Source organism: Tilletiopsis washingtonensis, assembly GCF_003144115.1.
Source record: "Tilletiopsis washingtonensis strain MCA 4186 unplaced genomic scaffold FA09scaffold_16, whole genome shotgun sequence".
Classification (NCBI taxonomy): Eukaryota; Fungi; Basidiomycota; class Exobasidiomycetes; order Entylomatales; genus Tilletiopsis; species Tilletiopsis washingtonensis.
The window spans coordinates 120,366-142,475 of NW_020312013.1; the positions used below are offsets into that span (position 1 = coordinate 120,366).

Below are 22,110 nucleotides of genomic sequence, written 5' to 3' on the forward strand. Positions count from 1 at the left end.
GGGCAGCACGATTGGACGCACAGCCGCCGCTGGGCTCTTCGGCGGCGCAGGCGGAGTGTGGCGGCAGCACGCCAGAGGATGCAGCCGCCAGCATGCGGCACCCAGCATCAGAGCCAGGTGCAGCGTCGAGCACCTGCGCTCTGGTGATCCTGCCCTTCGTGCTCCTTCGCTGCATCCGCACCTGCATGCCGCACCACTGCGGCGCGGACCTTACCACTTTGGCGGCGCGCGTCCCGACGGATGCTGACCCAGCCGCAGCGCTCATGCTCGCACCCACGCCTCTCCCGACGATGTTCTGTGGCAGCTGCACCCTCCGAGTTTTAGTCCTTGCTCCTTGCTCATCGACGGCACTGTCTGCTGCCCAGCGCTGGCCGTGGGCCCTGCGAGCGGAGGCATCGAGGGCATTCCCGCGGCACACGGGCGTCGCGCCGCGCCGCGCGGCGAGCAAGCCGTCGGGCGCCAGGGTGCAGCTGACATGCTGCCGAGCAGCTCGTGGCGCTGCAGCTGCCGGCGATGATCGCGCCTTGCTGGCCTTGCAGCTGCACCTGCAGCGGCTGCGGGCCCGATGGAACTCCTGCCTTCCCACGCCAGCGCCGTGCTCGCCGCAGGTGCGGTGCCGCGCCCGGAATGCATCCTGCGCTGCAGCTTCGCCAGCGGCAGTGGCAGCGTGTGACAGGCAGCAGTGAAGGGTGCAGGCCAGGCAGCGTCAGCGACGCATGACTCGGGAAGCACAGCCCACGCCAAATAAGCAGCACGCAGAACGCCCAGCCCCAGGACGCCTTCGCCGCCGCCGTGCGGCCACGCGCGCGCTCTGCTGCAGCGCCATCCTCGGGCCGAGGAGATGCCGCGCCTGGCCCTTCGCGCCGCAGCCGCAGCGCTCCGATCCGATGCGCATGCTATGCTCCGCCTTGCGGTCACGATGTTCTGTCCTTCGTGCGGAAGAGGCGGATGCCAGGGTGCAGCAAGCGACGCGGCCTCGGCCTTGCGCTGCGGCCGCAAGGAGAAGGCGTGTCGGAGGGACGAAGGCTCCGCTTGTCCCCTCGCTCGCCAGCGCGCAGGTTTTCATTTTCCACGTCGACGTCTCGCATCAGTCGGAGTCGTCAGATTCCCAGCTGCGCGTGGTGGCGGCAGCGTCGGCTGCGCTCCTGCACCCCTGGCATGCCCGCCTCGCTCGTCTCCTCGCGCGGCCAAGTCGTCTCGTCCAGATGCGCCTGCGGAGGCACCTGACGACGCAGCATGTGGGACAGCATCCCGTGCACATCACCACCATCGCCTTGCGCCGTGTGCTTGGCCTAGCGGGCCCGGCAAAACGGAGCCGCGCTTGTGCTGCGACCTGCACCTGGACGCCGGCATGCGGGCCAGCAGAGGAGCATCACCGTGCCGTCGAGAGGCCACTGCGGTGCCGTCGCTTTGCACTTCTGCGCGGCTCGCACTTTTGCCTGGTGTGTGGAGCGTCCGCGGGAGCGCATCGCGAATTTGCAACCGCAGTGCAGTGGAGTAGCCTAGCGTGGGCGAGATGCCCGGATCGCCTGCATCCGGTTCCGACGGAACAGCACCACGGGTGGCTACGCGTGTCCCCTCGCTCGTGTTCTAGTGGATTTCGCACGGTGCTGTGCCTTGGCGTGCAGCCCGGCATCATGCGTCCCGCCGGCCGCACGGACGTGAGGCTGGCCCTTGCGGCGACGCTCCCGCTCCGAAGTCCATTCGCACGCGTGCCATGCGGTGCGCAGATGCACTTTAGATGCAGGAGAGGAGACGGCAGGCGAGGCAGGAGACACCCTGTTCCCTGCATGCTGGGTGCTGTATGTCGTGCTCTGGGGCTGGTGCTGTGCTGCGCGCATGCCACACTCAGACTCCGGGCTCGAGCAGCAAGCGCCGTTCCGAGCTCCGGTCGGGGCATCTCGTGCGAGAGCCTCCGCCGTTTGTCCCTCATTCCCGAGCTCACTGTCCGACCGCACCTTGCTTTGGCCGTGCTTCTTCCGTCCAGTTTCGCCGCTGCACAGACACGTCGCCGGGGCGAGATGGCCGAGCGCCCGGTCCCGAACAAGCCTCGGCCAGAGATCTCGCTTGATGTGAGTGCCTTGCTGGCACGCGCGACGAGGAGAGGCCTCGGCGTCTTCATCTGCAAGGCTTGGGCCGCGGCGTGCGACTCGGCTTGCCGTGCGTCGGCATCGGCGCCGCTCGAGGTCTTGGCTCGAGGGCGGGCCCCTTGCTTGCCTGCGCACCCCGCGTCCAGGTTCGCGCTTTTCTCAACCGCTGGGCTCCAAGTCGGAGCTGCGTGTGCTCGATCGCACCGACTCGGTGGGGCTGCGATGCGAATCATGGCCGCTCATCAATCCTTCAGCGACGAGCGAACACCTCGGCGTGGCCTGGCTGTGAGGATTGCGTGCTTCGCGCTGCCGCAGCGGACAATCAAAGGCAGCGTGTGCCTCGTGCACCAGGTTGGCTTGACGAGACGCAGGCACAGGCAGGTCGAGCTGAGTGCCAAGTGGCGAGTTCGCTGGAGCAAGTCGGTGTCCCGGTACAGACCGACGCCGAGGCCGCAAGGTACAGCCTCCAGCTCGCCGCCGCGGAAAGCCGACAGCTGAGTCTTACTGCGCGCTCGGATCAACGAAGCCGTGCGGGCCTCGCATAGATACTCCGTTGCGCCGTCCTTTTGATCGCAGAGGACCCGATCGGCCGTCGCACACCGCCATGCATCGCGAACTCATGACAGTCTCGCCGATGCAAGACGGGCCGCCAGGCGCATGCGGTCTGCCCTGCGCTCTGCCTTGCGTGCAGCGTGCAGGTGGTTATGCCGATCGCTCCGGGACGGGCCTTGCTCAGCAAGGTTTGTGCTGTGTGCCGCGCGAGGAAAGATCTCCAGGCCAAATTCCGACAAGGCGAAGAGGATGTTGCGGGCAGCGAGGGACAAGCGGGATTGTCCGTCTTCCTGTGCTGCCACGTGGGCCCGATGAGGCTCGGAAGCCGACGTTGAGGGTGGTGACCGAATGTACTCGTGCTCGACGTCGATGGAGAATGGTGCTCCTTGCCAGGTGGGTAAGCGTGGCGGACCCTCAAGGGTGACGTACATCACCATACCGAGTGGAGGACGCTCACTCATCGATTGTGACCGCTTGCGTAGCCTGAAGAAAGGAGATGAGCGATGGAAGCTGAGCGGTACGCTCGCGAGTCCTCCTCGTCTCGGCTCGGCAAGGCTCATGCCACGCGTGCGTACTTCTCTTCATCAGACAGCAAGAGACTCGTCGATCAGTCCGAACAGCCGGACTTCGTCCAGCAGCGAGCTCACTGGGTCAGAGACGCGGCACGGGTATAGATTGAGCATGAGCAAGAACGCGGCATCAACGAGCAGCAGCCACGCCGTCACCGACAGGCTGAGTGACTGGCGTTGGCGCAGTGGGCACCTCGATCGGCGGCGGCGCCTCAGCCGAACAGGGCACGACCATAGGCTCCTGCGCCTTGTACGCCGGCGGAGCGGCGTCGCCGCCCGCGGCGCCCGCGAGGCCCTCCTTGGGGCGCCGCGCCGCCTCCTGGTCCTCGCGCACGTACTCGCCCTCGTCCCAGCCGCACTTGCAGCGGCAGCAGTTGTCGCAGCACGACGATTCGGCGCCGTAGCGCTCTGCATACGGCCGCAGCATGTGAGCCAGGCGCAGAGGTGAAGAAATGAGCTCGCGGTCGCGCAGCCAAGCCGGCGGCTCGTGTGCGCCAGCTACGGAGACACGCCGACTGCCAATGCACCGACTGTCACTCACGAAGGCCGCACCAGTACCCGAGCGCGCCGACGATGGAGGCGCACTGCGGCCGCTGTCAGCCAGGAGCGCCGAAGCAGCGCCGCTCAGGCCTCAACTCACGCAGCCGCCGCCCGCAGCAGCGCCGTATTCAGCCATGGTGCAGGCGAAGAAGCAGAGGAGGCAGCAGAGGAGAGACGCGCAGAGGCGTCGAGACAGGCAGAGGTGGTGCTTAGTGGTGCTCCAGTGTAGAGGTGGCGCGCGAGGGGCCTTGACGCCAAGCGAGGTGATGGTGGTGAGGAAGAGAGCGGCCCCACGTTGCGTTGCCGTCAGGAGGCGGTGCGCACGGACGACGCGAGCCGGCGCGCGCTAAATTTGGCACTTCATGCGGTCCAGCAAAGGGTGCACCGCCACAGCGCTCGACCATCCGTATGGCTCGCGCACAGCCGGCTCGCAACAGCCACCTCGCAGAGTGCAGAGGCGCATCCATCGACGCTGATCTGTGCCACTCGGGACCGCAGAGTGGGGTGAAGTAGGGCACCCGATTTCGCAGCCTGGCTCTGGCCTCGTGAGAGACAGAGGCGCTGGCCAGCGCCGCAAGCACGCGCCGCGCCAGCAGCAGGGCATCCAGGCACCGTCTCTCTCGACATCGATGCCGAGTAAGGCAAGGGTGAGCGGCAGCAATGCCATAAGGAAGAGCAGCGAGAACAGCAGAAGATTTCGAGACCATGCCGGACTCGCGAAGCTGGGCCAAGCTCATGCATCGGGCGCCTCGATGCCTCTCAAGCGTCAGAGGGCAGAATGCACCGGTGATGGCGTGGAGGCGGAGGCGACGCGCGTCGCGTGCGAGGGGCTGCTGCGCCCAGCTGGGCGGCGCTGCGGCGCTGAGCCACACACAGCTGCCGGTCGGGTCAGCACGCAGCTTCGAGGCGCGCCATGCGCTCGTCGTCCGCAAGAGAGGGGCAGCGAGGAGGCAGCGAGCGTGGGACTGCTCCGCGGCGGCGCCCCGCTTGCGGCCGCAAGCGAAAGCCGCGGCACTCACTCGCTGCGCGTCGCGCGTGTGGCGCGATCTCGCCGCGTGTGCGTCATCGGCGTGCGCCGTTTTGCTGCTGACCTCGCGGCCGCCAAGCGCAGCGGGCAGTGTCAGTCCGCGCCGGAGCGCTGCGCCGGACGTGTCCGCGGCCGCGGAAGTTGCACGCTGACATGAAAGATGAGGATGCGAGCTGGTCCCTGATGGGCTTCGGCTGCCGCCTGCGAGAGGGTTGTGGCCGAGTGAGGTGGCTGAGGGGGTGAGGCAAGCGGCGCGCGTGTTGGCGCCTCCACCACGCGGCGGCCGAGCGGCCAGAGAGCGTCAAAAGCGGCGTGCTCCGCGACGCCGCGCTTCCTCCTTGTCTCCTCGATACCCTCTCGTCGGCGCTCCTCGCTCTCTCGCCGCGCAGCGCACCCCCGCCGCCGCATAGCTCCTCAAATCCACACCTTCGAGCCCGCCGGCTGCTGCTGCCCGCCATGTTCCACGCGGTCCTCGACCCGTACTATCTCGCCATCACGGCGCTCGTGACGATCGGCTGGCAGGCGGCCGGCTTTGCGATTGCCTTTGGCCTGCAGATCGACACCATCACCGACTTCTGGAGCGCCACCAACTTCGGCTTCCTCGCGCTCCTCACGCTCAACCTCGGCGCCGCGTACGAGGCGCGCAACATCGTCGCCACGATCTTTGTGCTGCTGTGGGCCGTGCGCCTCGGCGGCTGGCAGCTCTTCCGCCTGCTGCAGAGTGAGTGTCTGCGACCTGTGGCCATACAATGGCGGCATTGCTCACCATGGCACTCGCAGTGGGATCGGACACGCGCTTCGATGAGATGCGCTCCAAGCCGCTTTCCTTTGCGCAGTTCTGGGCTGCGCAGGCGCTCTGGGTGTGGACTGTCTCTTGTGAGTGCATTCTCTGACCTACGGCGGACGCAAAGCAGCGCAAAGCAGCGCACGCACTTCAAGCGCTGCAGCATATACCGCCTCGTCCACTGCTGACACGCTCCTCAGTGCCCCTGACGATCCTCAACTCGCCGGCCGTGTCGCGCGTGGAGGGCAACTGGGGCGGCGCACACGTCTCCTTTGGCACGGCGCGCGACATTGTCGGCGTCATCCTCTGGGCCATCGGCTTCGGCGTCGAGGCGCTGGCCGATATCCAGAAGTACACGTTCAAGCAGAGCAAGCCGCCGCAGGGCGCCATCACCGACAAGGGCCTCTGGGGTCTCTGCCGCCGGCCCAACTACTTTGGCGAGATTGTGCACTGGCTCGGCATCTACCTGCTCTGCATCTCGCCCGCCTCGTCGCCCGACATTTCGCGCCGCGGCCACGATGCGCTGCTCGGCAGTGTCGTCTCGCCGCTGTTCACCTTCTGCCTGCTCATGTTCCTGTCTGGCGTGCCGCTGGTGAGTCGCTCGTCACCGCATCTGCACGCGTCACGCTAAGACCCGCAACAGGCCGAGAAGCCGACGCAGCAGAAGTACTACCTCATGGCGCACGCGCCGCGCGACGGCGACGGCAGCCTGGAGCCGTTCGGCAAGCGGCAGCGCGAGGAGGACCCGTGGCGGCGCATGCAGGCGTTCCGCAACCGCACCAGCCTGCTCATCCCGCTGCCGCCGGCGCTCTACAAGCCGCTGCCGACGTGGCTCAAGCGCACCGTGCTGCTTGATGTACGTGTGACCCGCTGCGACGCACCGTCCATTCTCGCTCTGACACCATGCTCCCTACAGTTCCCGTTCTACAACTTCGACGAGCACAAGGACGGCCCCAAGGCGCTCGAGGAGGAGCAGAAGAAGCAGGCGCAGGACGACTGAGCGAGTCGATCCCTCAACGTATAAGCGGCCGCGCATCGCAGTGCTCGTCGATATAGACTCCCGCATCCTCAATCCCATACCCTTGCCCCCATTCACCAGCGTGTGTCTCACAGATGACATTGCGTGCCTGCGTCGCAGCGCACCGCTTAGAAGAGGCCAAGGCCGTGCGTGTTGGCGAGCTGGTACACGGCGGTCGTGGCCGTGCCGAGCAGGCCGAGCATGGGGATGAGGCTGAGGATCGAGCCGGGCATGCGCTTGCGCGGGTCGCCCTGGATGTAGCCTGGCGCGTGGGTGAGGGTGAGCGGCACAGCAGATGCGGCACATTCCGGGAGCGCAACGCACCGACGGTGTACACGGCACGGCCCACGACGAACAGGCCGCCGAGCCAGGCGGCGACGCGCGCATGGCGCGTGCTGGCGACGGCGAGCACGGTGAGGAAGCCGGGGAGCGACTCGAGCGTGTTCTGGTGCGCGCGCTGCGACGACGAGGCGGAGTGAGCACGACGAGTGCGTGTGAGAGGGCCATGCGCCTGCGCACCTGCGTGCAGTTGAAGATATACTTGACACGCTTCTCGGGCGCCGAGACGGCCTCGGCCTCGGCGGCCAGCTCCGCCTGCTCGGCGTAGATCTGTGCGGCGGCAGCGAGCGAGTCAGCAAGGCGGGGCAGCACCAGTGTGCGCCGCGCGCCGGCGAGACGCACCTGCGGGTACTTGATGCCGCTGGCACGGCGCGCGCTGCCGACGAGGAAGTTCTGCCAGCTGTTGCGGCGGTGTGAGCGAGTGTGCGCGGTGATGGCGAGCCGCGCGAGCGGATAGGACGTGCTGTGCGCGCGCCAGCAGGGCTCGTGCACGGCCCGCCTCCACAGCGAGCCACTCACATGTTGAGGAAGACGGTCGACACGGCGACGCCCAGCACGGCCGGGTAGGCGGGCGGCAGCGAGAAGACAATGGCAGAGACCATGGCGGGCGAGAGAATAAGTGAGGCGAAGAGAGGAGTGGGGTGTGGAGGTGGGAAGGAGAGATGACAGGCGAGCGGCGCGCCTTTAAAGTTTGAGCGAGGCGCATGCGCAGCTGACGCGTCGCTGCGAGAGCAACACGCCGCCGGCTGCGCAGCCCCGACGAGGACTCCGAACCCTCCAGGTCCGCGCTCACTCTGCACGCTACGGCCGAGCCGGTCCTGCTTACAGCCCCCTCACCTTGTCGAACATGCTCCTACCAGCCATCAAAGCGCAGCCTGAGCTGGCAGACGGGCAGCGGAGCACGCTCGCAGGATCGACGGAGAGCAGCAGCGGCGCAGGACAGGAAGAAGCTCGACGTGCCGCCGGCCGTCGCGCCGCCGCCGGCCTCAAGCCGCCGGCTGCCGTAGCTCCGGCGCAGCTAGCTGCAACCCTTTGGCACTGCCTCACTGCACCTCTCATCCGCGGGGAACACACAGATACTGGCTGCAGAGTGGCAGGAGCGGAGCCTGTGCGCCTGGAAGAACGAGGCGCGCACGCCGTCATGTGGCCCGTGCACGCAACGCTCCGAAGTGCAGCTCGAGTCGGGCAGCGAGAAGACGAAGCCGGCCGGCGCCGTCAGCGTGCTCTCATCCGCGCCTCACAGAGCGCCGCCTCGCGCCCAGTCTGTCCCGATGCAATAAAGAATGACATTCGTCCATGGCAGGACGTGGACCTCGGCGCGTCACACCGGATGGAGGCTGTGGCAGCGCGCGTACCTGCTCAGTCGAACTTGCCGTCGAGTCGCGGGCCGGCAAGGCCGGCGCCCGTGGCGCGGCGCATGTAGGCCGCCAGACCCGCGGCCAGCGCAGCGAGGAAGACGAAGCTGAGGAAGGGGTGGCGCAGCGTGGCCTCCTGCATGGCGGGCACACGGCGTCAGCGGGGCAGGCAGTGCGGCGCAGCGGCAGCACTCACGAAGAGGTTCTCAATCGCGCCGCCAGCATTCCGAACGCCGCGGTCGATGTACGTGCGGCTGCTGCGGCTCTTGCCGCCACGGCCCTTTGCAAGGTCGTCGAGGGCGCGCAGCACGTCGGGCGGGCTGAGCCAGGAGCGCGCGCGTTTCGTCGCCTCGGCCAGATTGGCGTCGTCGGCCAGCACGGCGTGGTCGAGGCGCACGGGCTTCGAGGGCAGGTCCCAGTACTCGAGCGTGGCGCCGTCGGCGAGGATGAGACGCGGTAGCCGCTCGGGCTTGATGTTGTAGTCTGCACTCGCGCGTCAGCCTGGTGCGGCCGCGCTCCTTGTCCAGCGTACTCACACTTGCGCAGCGCACTCGCCCATCGGTCAGCGTCGATCCACGCAAAGATGACTCGCGGCGCCTCCTTGCGCGGCGACGCACTGACGCCGCCGGGCACGTCGCGCGCCAGGTTGGCCAGCTCGCGCAGCGTCGCCAGCTCGGCATCGCGCACGGCGGCGCCGCTGCCCGTGCTGAGCGTGGTGCCTTCGTGGTTGATGTCGGAGAGCGCAGCCAGCACGACCCGTGCGCCGTGCTTGTCTGCCAGCGACAGAGAGGAGACCAGTCAGCGCCTCCGCATGTGCATCACGCGCGAGCCGTACTCACTCTCCATGACCTCGCTGAATGTCGTGCCCGTCACCTCCGTCACGCTCGCAAAGCGCTGCTCAGTGAGCCAAGCGCCCACCTCGTCGGAGGACTGCTCCAGCGACAGGCCGGCAGCCAGCCGCGAGGGATAGAAGGCATCGGCGGGGCGCACCAGATTGCCGTCCTTGAACACGAGGAGGCCGCTGAGCGCCTCGGCGGCGCCGGCGCCGGGCGTGCTGCTGCCCTGCGTGAGACGCGCTTTGTAGCGGTCCAGCAGCAGCTGCGAGCTGGAGCGGTACAGGTGCGCAGGCGTGGTGAGCAGCACGCGCGAGGCATGCGCGACAGCCTCCTGCAGAGCAGGACATGGAATCAGCTCGGTGGAGGATGCGCAAGCTCTGCGTGCACTCACCATCTCGCGCTGCGGCGTGCCGGCCGTGTGCAGATACAGGAACAGCACGTCCTGCTCGCGCGCACGATCGCCGAGCTCCCGGTCGTCAATCTCCGGAAGCCCATGTCCAGCACCCGCCTTGAGCGCCCAGCGCTGCATGGCATCGTGGTTGCGGCCGCCGTGGTACTCGGTCGCCTCGCCCTCGTTGTACATGCGCAGCGTCGGGAAGCTCTGAATGCGGTACGTCCGGCACGTCGCCGAGTATTTCTCGCAGTCGACCTCGATGACGTTGACGCGCGAGCGCAGCGAGCCGGCCAGCTGCTTGAAGGCGGGAGCCATCGCGCGGCAGTGCGGGCACCAAGGCGCAAAGACTGAGAGAGCTATCGTCAGCACGCAGGCCACGGCAGGCGACTCGGCGCGGCCAGATGGCCACGAGCATCTCCATCCGCGTGAGGCGAGTCCTCGGACCTCATCGCACGACACGCACGCCCTTCACGCCGCACTCACACTTGACAAAGCTAGCGCCGCGTCCTCCCTCCTTGGACAGCCACTGCTGCAGCGCCGCATCGTTCTCCAGCGGCGCCTTGCCGAAGCTAAGCAGCTCGCCGTTGGGGTTCGGCCCAGCAGGTCCGTGTGCCGGCGCCGGAGCCGGCGGCGGCGGCGGTGGCGGCGGTGGTGCGGCGGCCGCTGGTGGGGCCGGAGGAGCAGCTGCGGCCGGCGGTGCGGCAGCGGCAGGCGGAGCCGCGTCTGGCTGCTTGGCCTGGTCTGCCGGCGCTGCGGCAGGCGCAGGTGCGGCAGCGGCTGGCGCAGCAGGCGCAGGAGCAGCAGGAGCGGCCGGAGCAGGAGCGGCAGGCGCCGCTGGTGCCGCAGGGTTTGCTGCGGCAGGCTGGGCCGGCGCGGCAGGAGGCTGCTCCTGCACCGCTTTGGGGTCGACGGCCGCGCGAGCAGTGCGGTACGCCAGCGCTTCGGCCTCGACGAAGAGCGAGAGGTCGCCGTACTCGCGGTCGCCTGGGTACTCGCCCGGCTGCTGCGTGCCATCGCGGTAGCTGGAGGCACGCAATGCGTCAGCGCAGGCACGATGACGCTGATGCCTGAGCGACTGCGTGCACAAGACAGAGCAGCTCCCATCTCATCGGCGCTGCTGAGAGCATGCGCTGCGCTTGCGCGGCGCCGCATCGACGCTGCCACCCGCTACCACAGCCCCGCCACCTCGTCGGGCACTCCCGCTACTCACACCTTGAGCCACGGCAGCTGCGTCACGCCCTCGCGCGCACACAGCGACGCATGCGCCATGCAGTCGACGCTGCCCAACCGCAGCGGTGCCGCCGGAAAGCGCGAGGCCAGGTGCTCCGTGCCCGCCACGAGCTTCTCCCACACGGGCGCCAGCTCGCGGCAGCGCGGCGAGGCGGGCGAGAGGAACTGTATGAACCTGCACAAGGGTGTGTCAGCGAGGAGGCGCAGTGGAGCGCGAGAAGAAGGGCCGAGGGGGGTGCGAGACGCCCAGCCACGGCAGCACTGCGGAACAGCGTCGCCCGCTGCGAGGTGTCACAGCCATCACTGTGCATTCAAGCAGTACGGCGTGCCGCTCCTGCAGCACATGCCCAAGCACCGTCGCTTCGCCGCCAACTCACCACGCGCCCGACTTGAGCTGCGCCTCCCACGTCTCGGGCGTCAGCTGCACGCCCGCGGCGCCCTCGACGGCCGGCGTCGGTGCGGCATGCACGGCCGCGGTGGCGAGCAGGAGCAGCGAGACGAGCGAGGGCACGCGCATCGCTGCGGCGGAGGCGCGCGGTGCGAGCGGTGAGAGAGATGGGACGGCGCGAGGCCGGGCGGCGGAGAAGGCACAGCGAGGTGGCTGGGCGCAGAAGTATGGAGGACAAGAGCGGCGCACTGCGCAGCAGAGGCAGCTGCGGCGACAGTGGGAAAGCAGGCCTGGAGGGCAGAGCGAGGCAGAGAGACAGGTCAAGGAGGCCGGGATGGACGCAGAGACGAGGCACGAGTGCGAGGCGCGCTCAGGTGATGCTCTCGCCGGGCGCCGCTGGCACGCGCCCCTCGCGTCGGCCTTGGGGAGCGCTGGCTTCCCGCGCGCTTCCCGCGCCGACGCGCCACAGCAAGATCCCGCTACCGCCGCGGCACAGGCGTACCGCTGCAGCGCCAGCGCCAGCAAGAGCGCCAGAGCACGATACGCGCCTGCCGCCAGCCTGGAGGCGTGTCTCAACCATGCCGGCGCACCGGGCGGTCAGTTCTCGGCCAGCCGCACGCAGCACACTCGACGATGACACGGCACTGCATTGCATGCTGCAGAGCACCACCCGCGACCTTGCCGGCCGTGCCTCAGTCGGCCTCGTCGCGCTTGCGCTTGATATCGGCGCGCGAGACACGCTTCTGCGCCGAGGGATGCCGCTCCAGCTCGCGCGGCACCGACGAGATGGGACTGCGCGCCAGCTCGTTCTTGAGGTCGTAGCTGGCGGGGAGTAGGGGTCAGCAGCGGCGTAGTAGAACAGCGTGAACATGCGGGACGCACAAGAACTCCTCGTCGTGGTTCTCCAGGAAGGTGATGGCCAGGCCACGCTTGCCCGCTCGGCCCGTACGGCCTGTGCAAGAGATGTGAGCGTTTTGCAGGCGACAGACACAGAGCACAGGCACGCACCGATGCGGTGGATGTACGCCTCGAACATCGTCGGGAACGAAAAGTTGACGACGAGCGAGACGTCCGGCACGTCGATGCCACGGCCGGCCAGGTCGGTCGCTACGAGAATGGGGCAGTCGCCGCTGCGCAGGCTCGCCAGTGCTTCCTCACGCTGCGTCTGCGTCTTGCCCGAGTGCAGCACCGCCGTGCTGTAGCCCGCACGCTGGATGTCGCGCGCCAGCGAGTCGACGCTCTGCTTCGTCGTGCTGAAGATGATGATCGGCGGCTCGAAGCCCGAGTGCAGGATCTGCATCAGGCGCGTCTTCTTCTTCTCCTCGCCCGCGATGAACTCGACGCGCTGCTCCACCGTGCCGACGGCCGCGTTGGCGTCGCCGATCGTGATCGTCGCTGGCCGCCGCAGATAGGTGCGCGCCAGACGCTCGACGCTCGCAGGCATCGTGGCGGAGTACAGCACTGTGCAGGCGGGTCAGCGAAAGCGCCAGCTGAAGGAGGTGGATGGACTCACTGGTCACGCGGTAGCGTCCCGCAATGTCGCCCGCGGATACCAACGCCGTCGGGTCCTCGGCCTCATCGGTGTCGGGCTTGAGGTTCGACGCAGGCATCGAGTCGAGAATGTAGTCGAGCTGGTCGGCAAAGCCGAGACCTACACTCTTGTCTGCCTCGTCGAGCACGAGGTAGAGGCACTGGCTGAGCACCAGCACGTGGCGCTCCACGCAGTCCTTGAGACGTCCCGGCGTGGCCACGACGATCTCGGCGCCGTCGCGCAGGTTGAAGCTCTGCTCGTTCATGTCGCGGCCACCGACAATCGAGACGACGGTGTAGCCGAGCGACTCGGTGAACTTGCGCGTCTCGACCTCGATCTGCTGCGCCAGCTCGCGCGTCGGGGCGATGATGAGCGCGTAGGGACCAAGATGCCGGTTCGCCTCGGACATGCGCGGCAGCTTGGAGATGTAGGCCAGCATCGGGATGACGAACGACGCCGTCTTGCCGGAACCTGCGAGGGCGTCAGAGATGCGCCAGCACACGCACCTGGCGTGCGTACTCACCCGTCTCGGCGATGCCAATCAGATCGCGATTCTGCAGGCCAATCGGGATGGCCTGCCGCTGAATAGGCGACGGCTCGGCATAGCCAATGTCCTCGATGCTCGCCAGAATCTCACGCGGGATCGTCGACTCCTTCCAGCTGCGCAGCGGCCGCGGAATGTGTCCGCCGCGCGCTGCAATGGCAAAGTCCTCGCGGAAGATGCGCCAGTCGCGCTCCTTCATCTCCTCGAGACTCTTCTCCGTCCAGTGCTTCTCCGCAAAGGCCGACTTGCCGCCGCTGCGCTTCAGCGGGTCGATGCTGCGACCAGAGTGAGCAAGTACTGCACGCTCCCTGTGTGACCTTACTCACCCGTTCGCAGTGATGGCGCCCCTCTGCGCCGGATCCATGCCCGCCCGTCCGCCCGCGCCAAACACGCCCGCCTCGATGCTGCTGCCAAACAGCTCCGGATTGACGCGGTCGCTCGTGTCCTCGGCCATGTCGTGCGTGAACATGTAGCGCTTGTCGCTGAGCATGCGCCGCGTCTTCTTCTTGTGCACCTCGGCAATGCCCAGGTAGCGGTTGCGGATCAGCGCCTGCTCTGCCTCCGTCACCGGCGCGGCACCGGCTGGCGTGGAGGCGCTGCTCGTCGCTGCACTGCTGCTGCTGGCCACAGGTGCTGCACCGTTGCGAGGTCCAGCGGGTGCATCGGCTGGTGCCTGCTGCCGGTCACGCGCACCCTGCAGACGGTCGCGGCGGGGATCGTATTGCTGGTACTGCACCCCGCTGCTCGGCCCTGCAGGCGGTGCTCTGCCAGGAGCGTGCGGTGCGGCGTTGCGCCCTGCCGGAGCGCGCGGTGGTGGCATCGAGCGGTCGCCATCTGGCGGAAGCAACGTCAGCGTGCCCACCCACAGCACACGCCAAGGCGCGTCTCACTGTAGTCAAGGCCTCCTCTGCCGCGATCGTCGCCGCCGCCATTCCGCCGTGCTTCGGCCTGGGCACGCCGCTCAAACTCCTCGCGCTCCTTGCGCTCCTTCTCCTCGCGTGCCTGGCGCTCGCGCACCTCGGCGTCGCGCTTCTCGAGGGCCTGCTTCTGGCGCTCTGCCTTGGAGAGGAAGCGCGGCTGCGGAGCATCGTGTCAGCTGGCTCCTGGGCGCAGCCAAGCGCGTGATGCACTCACACGCAAGGCCTGGCTGTCCTGCTGCGCGGCCAGGAGCGCCTCGACGGAGAGCGGCTGCTTGCCGGCGGGTGCTGCTGGCGGCGGCATGTCGGCGCCGTCGTGATGCGGCTGCTGCGTGCAGATGAGGAGGTGGTCGCTGCGCAAAGGCAGGCCGCGGCAGGGTGGAGGGGTCCCTCAGCTCGAGGCGAGGACACATCTCTCGTGCGACAGGCCAGCCCGGCACTCGGGCATGGCCCGCGAGAGCGACTGTGCTCTTCGTGCTCCCGTCTTTTTGTCTTGCGCTCCACGTGCCCCTCCCCCATCCTGCGCTCATGCTCTCGGCCCCGAACGCTCTCGGCTCGCCGTGCTGAACTTTAGACGGAGCTGCGTCAGGCACGCTAGGGTGCACCTAGCGCAGATGCAGCATCGGCAGCGCTAAAGCGACGTTGTTCGGCTCGTCGAAGGATGTCGTTTGGGCGGTGGGAGTGCGGTGAGGGCGGCGAGGCGACGCACGCGGCTGAACTCCGCACCGCGCAGGACGCCTGCGCACGTCTTGTTCGGCAGCGAGCTGGCGAAGCGAGCGGCGCGAGGCAAGCTGGAGAGAAGAGCGGCGGCGGCAAGGCGGCAGCGAGAGAGATGCGGTGCGGAGACATCAGAAGCTGCGCCCTTCCCCGCACTCGGCCTCGGCGCTCCTCTCGCTGCGCCGCTGCCTCGCCACCGCGCGCTGCCGCACCCTCGCAAACGCTGCAGCGGCCCACGCGCGCTGCGTCTGACCCCGCCGGGCATCTCAGCAGCGGTCTCGTCTCGCCCGTTCCTGCTCAGCCGCGCTAAGGCTGCAGCGGCCGCCCACGTTGTGCCGCCGCGTGCAGCTGTCGGACGCCGGTTTGTGAAAGGTGGCGAGGCAGAGCACAACACACAGCGATCAGGCACCTGGGCAAGGGTCGCGCTCGCAGCGTGGGGCCAAGGCGCGCTGTACCGCAGCGAAGGCTCAGGGTGGGCTGATGCTGATGCGGTCTTGGCCTTCCCCGCATCCGCACCCCGCGCTGTCGCCCGCACCTGCTGCTGCCGCGGTCGCTGATGCTGGGGCGCATCACCTTGCCTCGTGCTCCGCCAAGCGTCTCTGCATCTCCGCCCCGGCGGTCGCCGTGCCCCGCGCTCATGCCCTGGCAACACTCGACAAGGGCAAGCACGAGCTGAGATGCGTCGGTGACTTTTGCGCGCTTGTCCCTCAGCTCGGCTCCGCACCTGCGCCGCGCGCCGCGAACCTTGGGCCCCTCGCTGTGCCCAAGCGGAGGCCCAACGCACCCCCGCACTCGTGCACGAGCGCAGTCGCAGCGCGAGACCGCCTGGCGCATGACAGGCCGAGCACTTGTTCGGTTCCTGGTGACGTCTCGGCCGCGTGCAGTGCGGGGTGCGGAGCGGCCAGGCGCCGTGTGAGTGCGCCGCCTGCCCCATGGGGCGACGATTGGCCGTTCCTTCTCGCGCATCCCAGCCGCTACCGGGCCTCGCGAACGACAGAACGTCCGCCGGGCCATCGCTCCTTGCCCGTACAAGCAGCGCACAGGCACCACGCCATCTGCCAGACGCGGTCGTGACAGGGGCCAGCGTCGGGGTACATAAAGGGCGCCCCTCGCCGCCACGTCCTTGCCGCTCCAGGCTCCCCTCCCCACTCCTCGCTCCCTCTCCCCTTCTCCCTCTTCCCGGACCGCTTCTCCTCGCACGCGCACCATGATCCTGCCCTTCTCCCTCGGCGTGCTCGCCCTGGCGCTGCCCAGCTGGGCGGCGCCGTCGCTCGAGACGAGCAACGTGCGCCGTGCGGCGCGCAACTACTGCCAGCCGGGCCAGGCGTGCTGGCCGAGCAACGACGACTGGCTGCGCTTCAACAGCACGCTCAACGGCCGCCTCATCGCCGTGCGCCCGTGGCCCGAGCCGTGCTTCGGGCAGCCGCGCCCCGACCCCGTGCAGTGCCAGCTCGTGCAGGCGCAGTACACCAACGGGCCTGCGCGCGCCGACCAGCCGGGCTACGCCGAGATCGACAACTGGACGTACTGCTACGACGGCACGAGCGAGAGTGACTGCACCATCAACGCCGACGTGCCGCAGCTCTCGCTGCTGGCGCCGCTGCGCACCTGCGGCGCCGGCCGCGTCTCGCCGTACGCCGTCAACGTCGGCAGTGCCGCTGACGTGCAGAAGGCCATCGCCTTTGCCAAGGCGCGCAACATCAAGATCGTCGTCAAGAACACGGGCCACGACTACCTCGGCCGCAGCACGAGCCGCAACTCGCTCCTCATCTGGACGCACAACCTGCGCAAGCTCGAGTACGTCGACAACTACAAGGGCAAGGGCAACGCCGTCGTCATGGGCGCAGGCACGTACGCCACCGACGCCTACGACTTTGCAAACCGCAACGGCAAGAGCATCACGCTCGGCGCCGTCGGGACCGTCGGCGTCGCCGGCGGCTTCGCCATGGGCGGCGGCCACGGCCCGCTGGGCCCCAAGCGCGGCCTCGCCGTCGACAACATCCTCGAGTTTGAGGTGACGACGGCCGACGGGCGCACGCGCCGCGTCAACTCGGGCAGCGACGCCGACCTCTTCTGGGCGATGCGCGGCGGCGGCGGCGGCAGCTGGGGCGTCGTCACCGAGACGGTGATCCGCGTGTACCCCGACGAGCCGTTCGTCGGCCTGCGCTACCTCGTCTCGACGACGGGCGCCGGCGTCAACCTCGACGCCGCGCTCGCCGGTGTCGTCGCCAAGTGGGCCGAGCTGCAGGAGGGCTGGACCAAGGCCGGCATCGCCGCCTACCAGTTCATCTACCGCGACACGATCGTCGTCTCGATGGGCCACCCCACGGGCGACCTGGCTGCCGCTCACGCGCAGATGGACCCCATCGTCGAGTACCTGCGCGCCGTGCCCGGCTTCGTCGTCGCCTCGGCCGAGTACACGCGCTACAACACGCTCAACGACTACCGCAACACGTTCAAGCCGGCCTCGGACTTGTGAGTCGCGTCCGAAGCTGCCACCCGGACTTGCACTGACATCCTCTCCAGCATCACGCCCATTGCCACCGCCCAGCGTCTCGCCTCGCGCCTGATCCCCACGGATGCCTTCAAGACGCCCGAGTCGCGCGCCAAGCTCGGCCGCGATGTCATTGCCTCGTACCGCGCCACCATGTCGAACCTGCCGTCGTTCGCCACGCAGGCCGTGCGCCAGGTGCCGCTGCAGGTCTACTCGACGGGCGCGCTGCCCTCGTCGCTCGGCGGCCCCAGCGGCGCCGACACGGGCGTGAACCCGGCGTGGCGCAACTCCTTCTGGGAGGTCGTCGTCGCAAACGGCTGGACGACGCCGACGCCGCAGGCGTCGCGCAACGCCATTGCCGACGCCGTGCACCAGGGCGGCAACATCCTGCGCCAGTACGGCACGGGCACCTACGTCAACGAGGCCGACACGCAGGAGCAGGACTGGCAGACGGCCTTCTTCGGCAGCAACTACGCGCGCCTGCTCTCCATCAAGCGCCGCTACGACCCCGAGGGCCGCTTCATCGTGTGGAAGGGCGTCGGCTTCGACGGCAACGAGCAGGAGCAGTCGTTCCAGTGCTACAACAACGCCTGAGTCTTGTGCGTTCCGGACACGCTCGCATGCTGCCTGCTCGCCTGCTTGAGCTGTGCAATGATGATGTATTCTATTTGCCTCCGACTGCGCGTGTGTGATGGTGAGCGCGGGTCGACGTTGATGCGCACCGTGACCTCCGGGCATTGTTCTTTGAAGAAGACGTGGACATACTTTCTTCCGTCTAGCCAGAGATACTGAACAGCGGCTGTAGTCTGTGTGCTGCTGGGTATGGCTGAGGAAAGGCGTGGAGGCGAGAGAAGGAGGGCGACATGGAAACGGCCAGGCACGCAGCGAGAGGCGCGGGAACATTCGGCCGGCTAGCCGGGGCGCGTCGCGTAGAGCTCAGGGCCGCGCGCCGCTTGCCCGCCTCCCGACGGCCGCCTGCTTCTCGAGCTTCCGCCTCCTCCTCCCACCGTCACCGTCACTCTCCTTTCCTCGCTTCGGCCCTTCTCGCGTCGCCCACGGCCTTTCTGAGCACCGGCAGGTTCGCTTCGGCCTGAGTGCGTGCTGCGACGCCGTTGGCTGCCCAGCATGTCGCACGCCTCGCCGCGTCCCGGCGCGCCGACATTCCCGATCAGCCAGGCGCACTACCAGCAGCACCAGCAGCAGCTGCAACAGCAGCAGATGCTGCAACATCAGCAGCAACAGCAGCAGGCGATGCAACGTCAGCAGCTACTGCAGGCTCAGCAGCAGCAGCAGGCCCTGCAGGCTCAGCAGCAACATGCCCTGCCGCCGCAGCAGCCGCGCGTGCCGATGGCCGTGCACGCTCCACAGCAGACGCCGCAGCAGCAGCACTACTCGCCCATGCCCAGCTCGCTGCCTCCTCGCGCTGCTGGCGGCGGCGCGCCCATGCCGCCACGCCATGCGGCACCGGCGCTGCCGAGCCAGAACGGCCTGCTGCACGCCTCGGCGCGCGCCGAGAAGCGCGAGCGCATGCCCAAGGACGGCGGCGAGCGTGAGTGGAGTGCAGGCAGCGCTGAGACTTGCGTTTCCACGCCGACTGACGCACTGATCACAGGCTACTATCTCCGTGGTGGCCCGAGCAACTTCCTGCTACTCTCGCTGCGCTCCGGGCTGCCGTCGCACATCGACTGGGCCCTGGCGCGTCTGCTCGACGCCTCCCTCAACCACGCCGACCGCTTCACGTGGGAGAAGTGGCCGGGCCTCACCGACACGCTGCTGCGCTTCCCCATGCGCGTCGTGGCGGCCGTCAAGGGCGCGCCCGAGACGGAGTGGGCGCCGCGCTTCTTCGAGACGGAGGAGCAGGCGGATGCAGACGAGGCGCTTGGATGGACCTCGGCACCGCCGATGCTGGGCGTGACCAGGCCCGCAAAGCGGCAGCGCGCAGACGAGACCGCACTGCCGGGCACGTCGCGTCTCGGCGCGCTGTCCACTGGTGCGGGCGCATTCCGTCCGGCGCAGGACGACTCGCACGCCGCACTGGCGCGCTGGGCTGTGCTCGCCAGCACGATCCTGCGCAACCTCTCGCTGCACGGCAGCTTCGTGCGGCACATGTACACGCACACGCGCGGCATGCCGACGCTCATCGCCGACGTGCTGACGCTCGACTGCCTGGCGCTCGAGGCCGACGCGTGGGCCGAGCTGGAGGCGCTGCGCGAGATGCGCGGCATCTGGCTCGACGTGTGCGAGTCCGTCGCGCCGATGCTCATCTTTAGCCCGCCTGCCGACGCGCCGGCGCCCCTCGTCGCGGCCGGAAAGGCAAACATGAAGGCGGCCGAGCTGGCCGGCGACGCGATTCTCGGCTCAGTGGTGTCGTTCATCGTGCACGCCGAGGACCGGCAACTGCTCGTCGCATCGCTGCGCATCATCGGCGTGCTCGCCGAGCTGGAGCGCAACGAGCACCTCTTCGCGTCCGGCAGGCCCATCTATCCCGAAGGGCCTACGGTGCAGGCAGTGGTGCAGCGCTGCGCCCAGCTTGTGGCGCTCGACGCCTCTGCGGATCCCGCGCTCGTCGAGTCCGCGCTCGACTGTCTCTACCAGCTGCTGCGCATCGACGGCTTCAACGCCTTGCGCCTTGCCGCAGACGGCGTCGTCATCTCGCACAAGCCGGCAGCACAGGATGCATTCGGCCTCGTGCGTCTGCTCGTGCGCTGCCTGGCCTGCAGGCGAGTCTCGTGGCCCCGCACGCACAACATCCAGGTGCACCCGCAACTGCACGCCGGCATCCCCACCCGGCGCGCCTTGGAGGAGCAGGAGCGGCGCGCGCGCTTTGCGGGCCTGGCGCCCGAGCAGGCCGCAGCCAAGGAGGCGTCCAACAGATGGCTGACCAAGTGGGAGGTGCAGCGCGTCGCTGGCTTGCCGGAGCCGGAGCGGCTGACCACCTGGTGCGTACACATCGCTCCCACCCCGTGCCGCTTTGCGCTGACCACGGCGAGCAGGCTCAAGATGATCTACGAGCCGCGCGCGAAGTCCGAGGTCACGCAGGTCGAGCTGTGGGAGACGTACCGCGACCAGTTCACGCCTTACTCGCAACACGGCACGCCCACGGCCGTGCAGCCGGCCGCAGAGGTAATCCGCATCGCCTCGGTTGCCTTTCCTGGCGCCACAGCCATGGTGCAGAACGGCACGCGCTTCGTCATCACTGGCGTTGCGCGGCGCGATCGCAGCTGTGAGTAGACAGGCGTTGCATGCTCAATCATTGAGAGAGACTGATCCGGCCTCAACAGCATTGCGGAAGTTCCAGTGCTGCTGGCGCGGCTGCGCAGACCGTGACAACGAGACGGCTGCATCCCTCACCCGACACGTGTTGCAGAGCCACCTCGAGGATGCGCCGTTCGCCTGCGCGTGGCACACCTGCGCGTACGCTGTGCCACCGGAGGTCGCCGAGAGCGGGCGTGCTGAGCAGCTGCGTCGGCACGTCCTCACGCACCTCGCTCCGGCGCCCGAGCCGGCCGAGGCGCCAGCAGAGCGCTCGCCCGACTCGCTGGTCAAGGCCAAGGTGATCGACAAGGACCCTCGCGGCCGCATGCTGCTCCTGCCCGATCTCGCAGCGTCGAAGAAGGGCCAGAAGCGGCGCGGCACGGTGGACAACCCAGAGCCGATTGCCTTTCGCGTCACGCGCACGCCGATGGACGGCTCGTCGCGCCCGCTCGGCATCGCCGGCACTGCCGCGCTCATCCTGCGCAGTCTGGCGCGCACCGCAGCCGGCACGCTCGACCGGGCACCGGCTGGCCACTCGGCGCGCCGGCAGCAGGGCGCGGGCAAGGCGGACGAGACGGCGATGCAGGACGCCGACGAGGACCGCTTTGGCCTGCCGCTGCCCGTTGGCGGACGCATGGACCTGCGCGGCGTCGTGAGGAGCAGCGACGCGCCGGACGAGCTCGACGTCGTCGAGCGGGCCTCGTCGCCCATCGCTGTCGCACCCTTCAGCGACGAGACGGCCGACTTTGCCGAGTGGCAGTTCGACGCGGCCGCGGCGCTCATGGATGCGCTCGGCGCCGTGGAGCAGGACGTGGTGGACATTTCGGGCGAGAACGACATTCTCTGCCCCATCCTCAACGAGACGCTGCATGAGATCCGGCCGGCGCATGTCGAGTCACTCATCCCCGAGGAGGACGAGACGGAGGGCAAATAGATTGCTTGTCATCGTTGCTCGCTTGTCTGTCTGCCCGTGCACGACTTGGAAGCGCAGACTCTCTGTCGCTCACAGAGAATGCCGAGCGCCGCCAGCGCGGAGGATGTGCTGATCATCCGATGAGCCTGCCTTCGCATGCGGGGGGCCGAAGCTGCGCTGTACCACAGACAGAGATCACCCTCTCGCGCGCGCGCTCCACGCTCGCCAACGACGACTGAAGATCTTGGCGTCGGATTCTTTGCCCGACTGGTGTGTGCGGGGGCCCATGGCGCGGGCAGCCCGTCCTTGCCGCAAGGGGCACGGGAGGGACGAGACGGAAAGGTGCGGCCTTTCCTGGCGCGTCCTTGGCCGGGCCCGGGCAGCCAGATGGGCAGGCCTGGTTGTCCGGCTTTGGAGTGCGACGGGTGTCCGGCTTTGGAGTGCGACGGACCGTCGTGTCGAGACACTGCTCCAGAGGGCCAGCGGCGTGAGAGAGGGGCCTGCAGCGCGCGGCGCCCACCCTCTGCCGCTGCGGCACTCCCTCACGGCGCGCAGCTTGCCGCCTGCAAGCGGCCAAATGCGGGGATGCTCAGCGACGGACGTGCGACGTGCGTCAG

At 68.4% G+C, this 22,110-nt stretch overlaps 8 protein-coding genes across 8 annotated transcripts; 4 read left to right on the forward strand and 4 right to left on the reverse strand.

Annotated features, from left to right (window-relative positions):
• Positions 1 to 302: 302 nt before the first annotated feature.
• FA09DRAFT_77783 (hypothetical protein) lies at positions 303 to 2,887 on the forward strand. The gene has a single exon (XM_025745829.1). It carries the CDS (start codon positions 717 to 719, stop codon positions 2,586 to 2,588), a length of 1,872 nt encoding a protein of 623 aa, XP_025596867.1. The 5' UTR covers positions 303 to 716; the 3' UTR covers positions 2,589 to 2,887.
• Positions 2,888 to 3,341: 454 nt separating this feature from the next.
• On the reverse strand, positions 3,342 to 3,887 carry FA09DRAFT_326072 (hypothetical protein; the record flags this gene model as incomplete). The annotated part of the gene is made up of 3 exons (XM_025741191.1): positions 3,342 to 3,709; positions 3,753 to 3,795; positions 3,852 to 3,887. The coding sequence occupies 3 exons, from the start codon at positions 3,885 to 3,887 to the stop codon at positions 3,342 to 3,344; spliced, it is 447 nt and encodes a 148-aa protein (XP_025596868.1).
• Positions 3,888 to 4,981: 1,094 nt separating this feature from the next.
• On the forward strand, positions 4,982 to 6,609 carry FA09DRAFT_310217 (DUF1295-domain-containing protein). Its single transcript, XM_025740624.1, has 5 exons — positions 4,982 to 5,499; positions 5,559 to 5,654; positions 5,763 to 6,154; positions 6,206 to 6,418; positions 6,479 to 6,609. Exons 1-5 carry the CDS (start codon positions 5,235 to 5,237, stop codon positions 6,560 to 6,562), a joined length of 1,050 nt encoding a protein of 349 aa, XP_025596869.1. The 5' UTR covers positions 4,982 to 5,234; the 3' UTR covers positions 6,563 to 6,609.
• Positions 6,610 to 6,708: 99 nt separating this feature from the next.
• Positions 6,709 to 7,521, reverse strand: FA09DRAFT_339962 (membrane-associated proteins in eicosanoid and glutathione metabolism; the record flags this gene model as incomplete). Its single annotated transcript, XM_025744270.1, has 5 exons — positions 6,709 to 6,842; positions 6,905 to 7,037; positions 7,100 to 7,189; positions 7,262 to 7,319; positions 7,439 to 7,521. The coding sequence occupies 5 exons, from the start codon at positions 7,519 to 7,521 to the stop codon at positions 6,709 to 6,711; spliced, it is 498 nt and encodes a 165-aa protein (XP_025596870.1).
• A 662-nt stretch (positions 7,522 to 8,183) lies between these two features.
• On the reverse strand, positions 8,184 to 11,197 carry FA09DRAFT_331090 (hypothetical protein). Its single transcript, XM_025742865.1, has 7 exons — positions 10,715 to 11,197; positions 9,988 to 10,526; positions 9,502 to 9,851; positions 9,114 to 9,441; positions 8,811 to 9,047; positions 8,471 to 8,757; positions 8,184 to 8,410 (listed from the first exon to the last, which is right to left on the reverse strand). The coding sequence occupies exons 1-7, from the start codon at positions 10,771 to 10,773 to the stop codon at positions 8,279 to 8,281; spliced, it is 1,932 nt and encodes a 643-aa protein (XP_025596871.1). The 5' UTR covers positions 10,774 to 11,197; the 3' UTR covers positions 8,184 to 8,278.
• Positions 11,198 to 11,814: 617 nt separating this feature from the next.
• FA09DRAFT_361753 (P-loop containing nucleoside triphosphate hydrolase protein) lies at positions 11,815 to 14,470 on the reverse strand (the record flags this gene model as incomplete). Its single annotated transcript, XM_025745397.1, has 8 exons — positions 14,332 to 14,470; positions 14,088 to 14,274; positions 13,524 to 14,031; positions 13,177 to 13,472; positions 12,636 to 13,124; positions 12,131 to 12,583; positions 12,005 to 12,074; positions 11,815 to 11,944 (listed from the first exon to the last, which is right to left on the reverse strand). The coding sequence occupies exons 1-8, from the start codon at positions 14,416 to 14,418 to the stop codon at positions 11,815 to 11,817; spliced, it is 2,220 nt and encodes a 739-aa protein (XP_025596872.1). The 5' UTR covers positions 14,419 to 14,470.
• Positions 14,471 to 16,038: 1,568 nt separating this feature from the next.
• FA09DRAFT_299712 (FAD-binding domain-containing protein) lies at positions 16,039 to 17,919 on the forward strand (the record flags this gene model as incomplete). The annotated part of the gene is made up of 2 exons (XM_025740302.1): positions 16,039 to 17,306; positions 17,358 to 17,919. 2 exons carry the CDS (start codon positions 16,039 to 16,041, stop codon positions 17,917 to 17,919), a joined length of 1,830 nt encoding a protein of 609 aa, XP_025596873.1.
• A 420-nt stretch (positions 17,920 to 18,339) lies between these two features.
• FA09DRAFT_78155 (hypothetical protein) lies at positions 18,340 to 21,810 on the forward strand. Its single transcript, XM_025745831.1, has 4 exons — positions 18,340 to 18,874; positions 18,938 to 20,264; positions 20,319 to 20,548; positions 20,607 to 21,810. Exons 1-4 carry the CDS (start codon positions 18,451 to 18,453, stop codon positions 21,512 to 21,514), a joined length of 2,889 nt encoding a protein of 962 aa, XP_025596874.1. The 5' UTR covers positions 18,340 to 18,450; the 3' UTR covers positions 21,515 to 21,810.
• Positions 21,811 to 22,110: the final 300 nt, after the last annotated feature.

Excerpts from the sequence above, each read along its gene's own strand:
- FA09DRAFT_78155 (XM_025745831.1), top strand. The coding sequence starts at position 18,451 with ATGTCGCACGCCTCGCCGCGTCCCGGCGCGCCGACATTCCCGATCAGC. Across the intron at positions 18,875-18,937 it reads GCCCAAGGACGGCGGCGAGC|GCTACTATCTCCGTGGTGGC; the intron begins GTGAGTGGAGTG and ends CACTGATCACAG. Across the intron at positions 20,265-20,318 it reads CCGGAGCGGCTGACCACCTG|GCTCAAGATGATCTACGAGC; the intron begins GTGCGTACACAT and ends CACGGCGAGCAG.
- FA09DRAFT_77783 (XM_025745829.1), top strand. The coding sequence starts at position 717 with ATGACTCGGGAAGCACAGCCCACGCCAAATAAGCAGCACGCAGAACGC.
- FA09DRAFT_331090 (XM_025742865.1), bottom strand. The coding sequence starts at position 10,773 with ATGGCGCATGCGTCGCTGTGTGCGCGCGAGGGCGTGACGCAGCTGCCG. Across the intron at positions 9,048-9,113 it reads ATTCAGCGAGGTCATGGAGA|ACAAGCACGGCGCACGGGTC; the intron begins GTGAGTACGGCT and ends TGTCGCTGGCAG. Across the intron at positions 8,411-8,470 it reads GCGCGATTGAGAACCTCTTC|GAGGCCACGCTGCGCCACCC; the intron begins GTGAGTGCTGCC and ends CCCGCCATGCAG.
- FA09DRAFT_310217 (XM_025740624.1), top strand. The coding sequence starts at position 5,235 with ATGTTCCACGCGGTCCTCGACCCGTACTATCTCGCCATCACGGCGCTC. Across the intron at positions 5,500-5,558 it reads GCTCTTCCGCCTGCTGCAGA|TGGGATCGGACACGCGCTTC; the intron begins GTGAGTGTCTGC and ends TGGCACTCGCAG. Across the intron at positions 6,155-6,205 it reads TCCTGTCTGGCGTGCCGCTG|GCCGAGAAGCCGACGCAGCA; the intron begins GTGAGTCGCTCG and ends GACCCGCAACAG.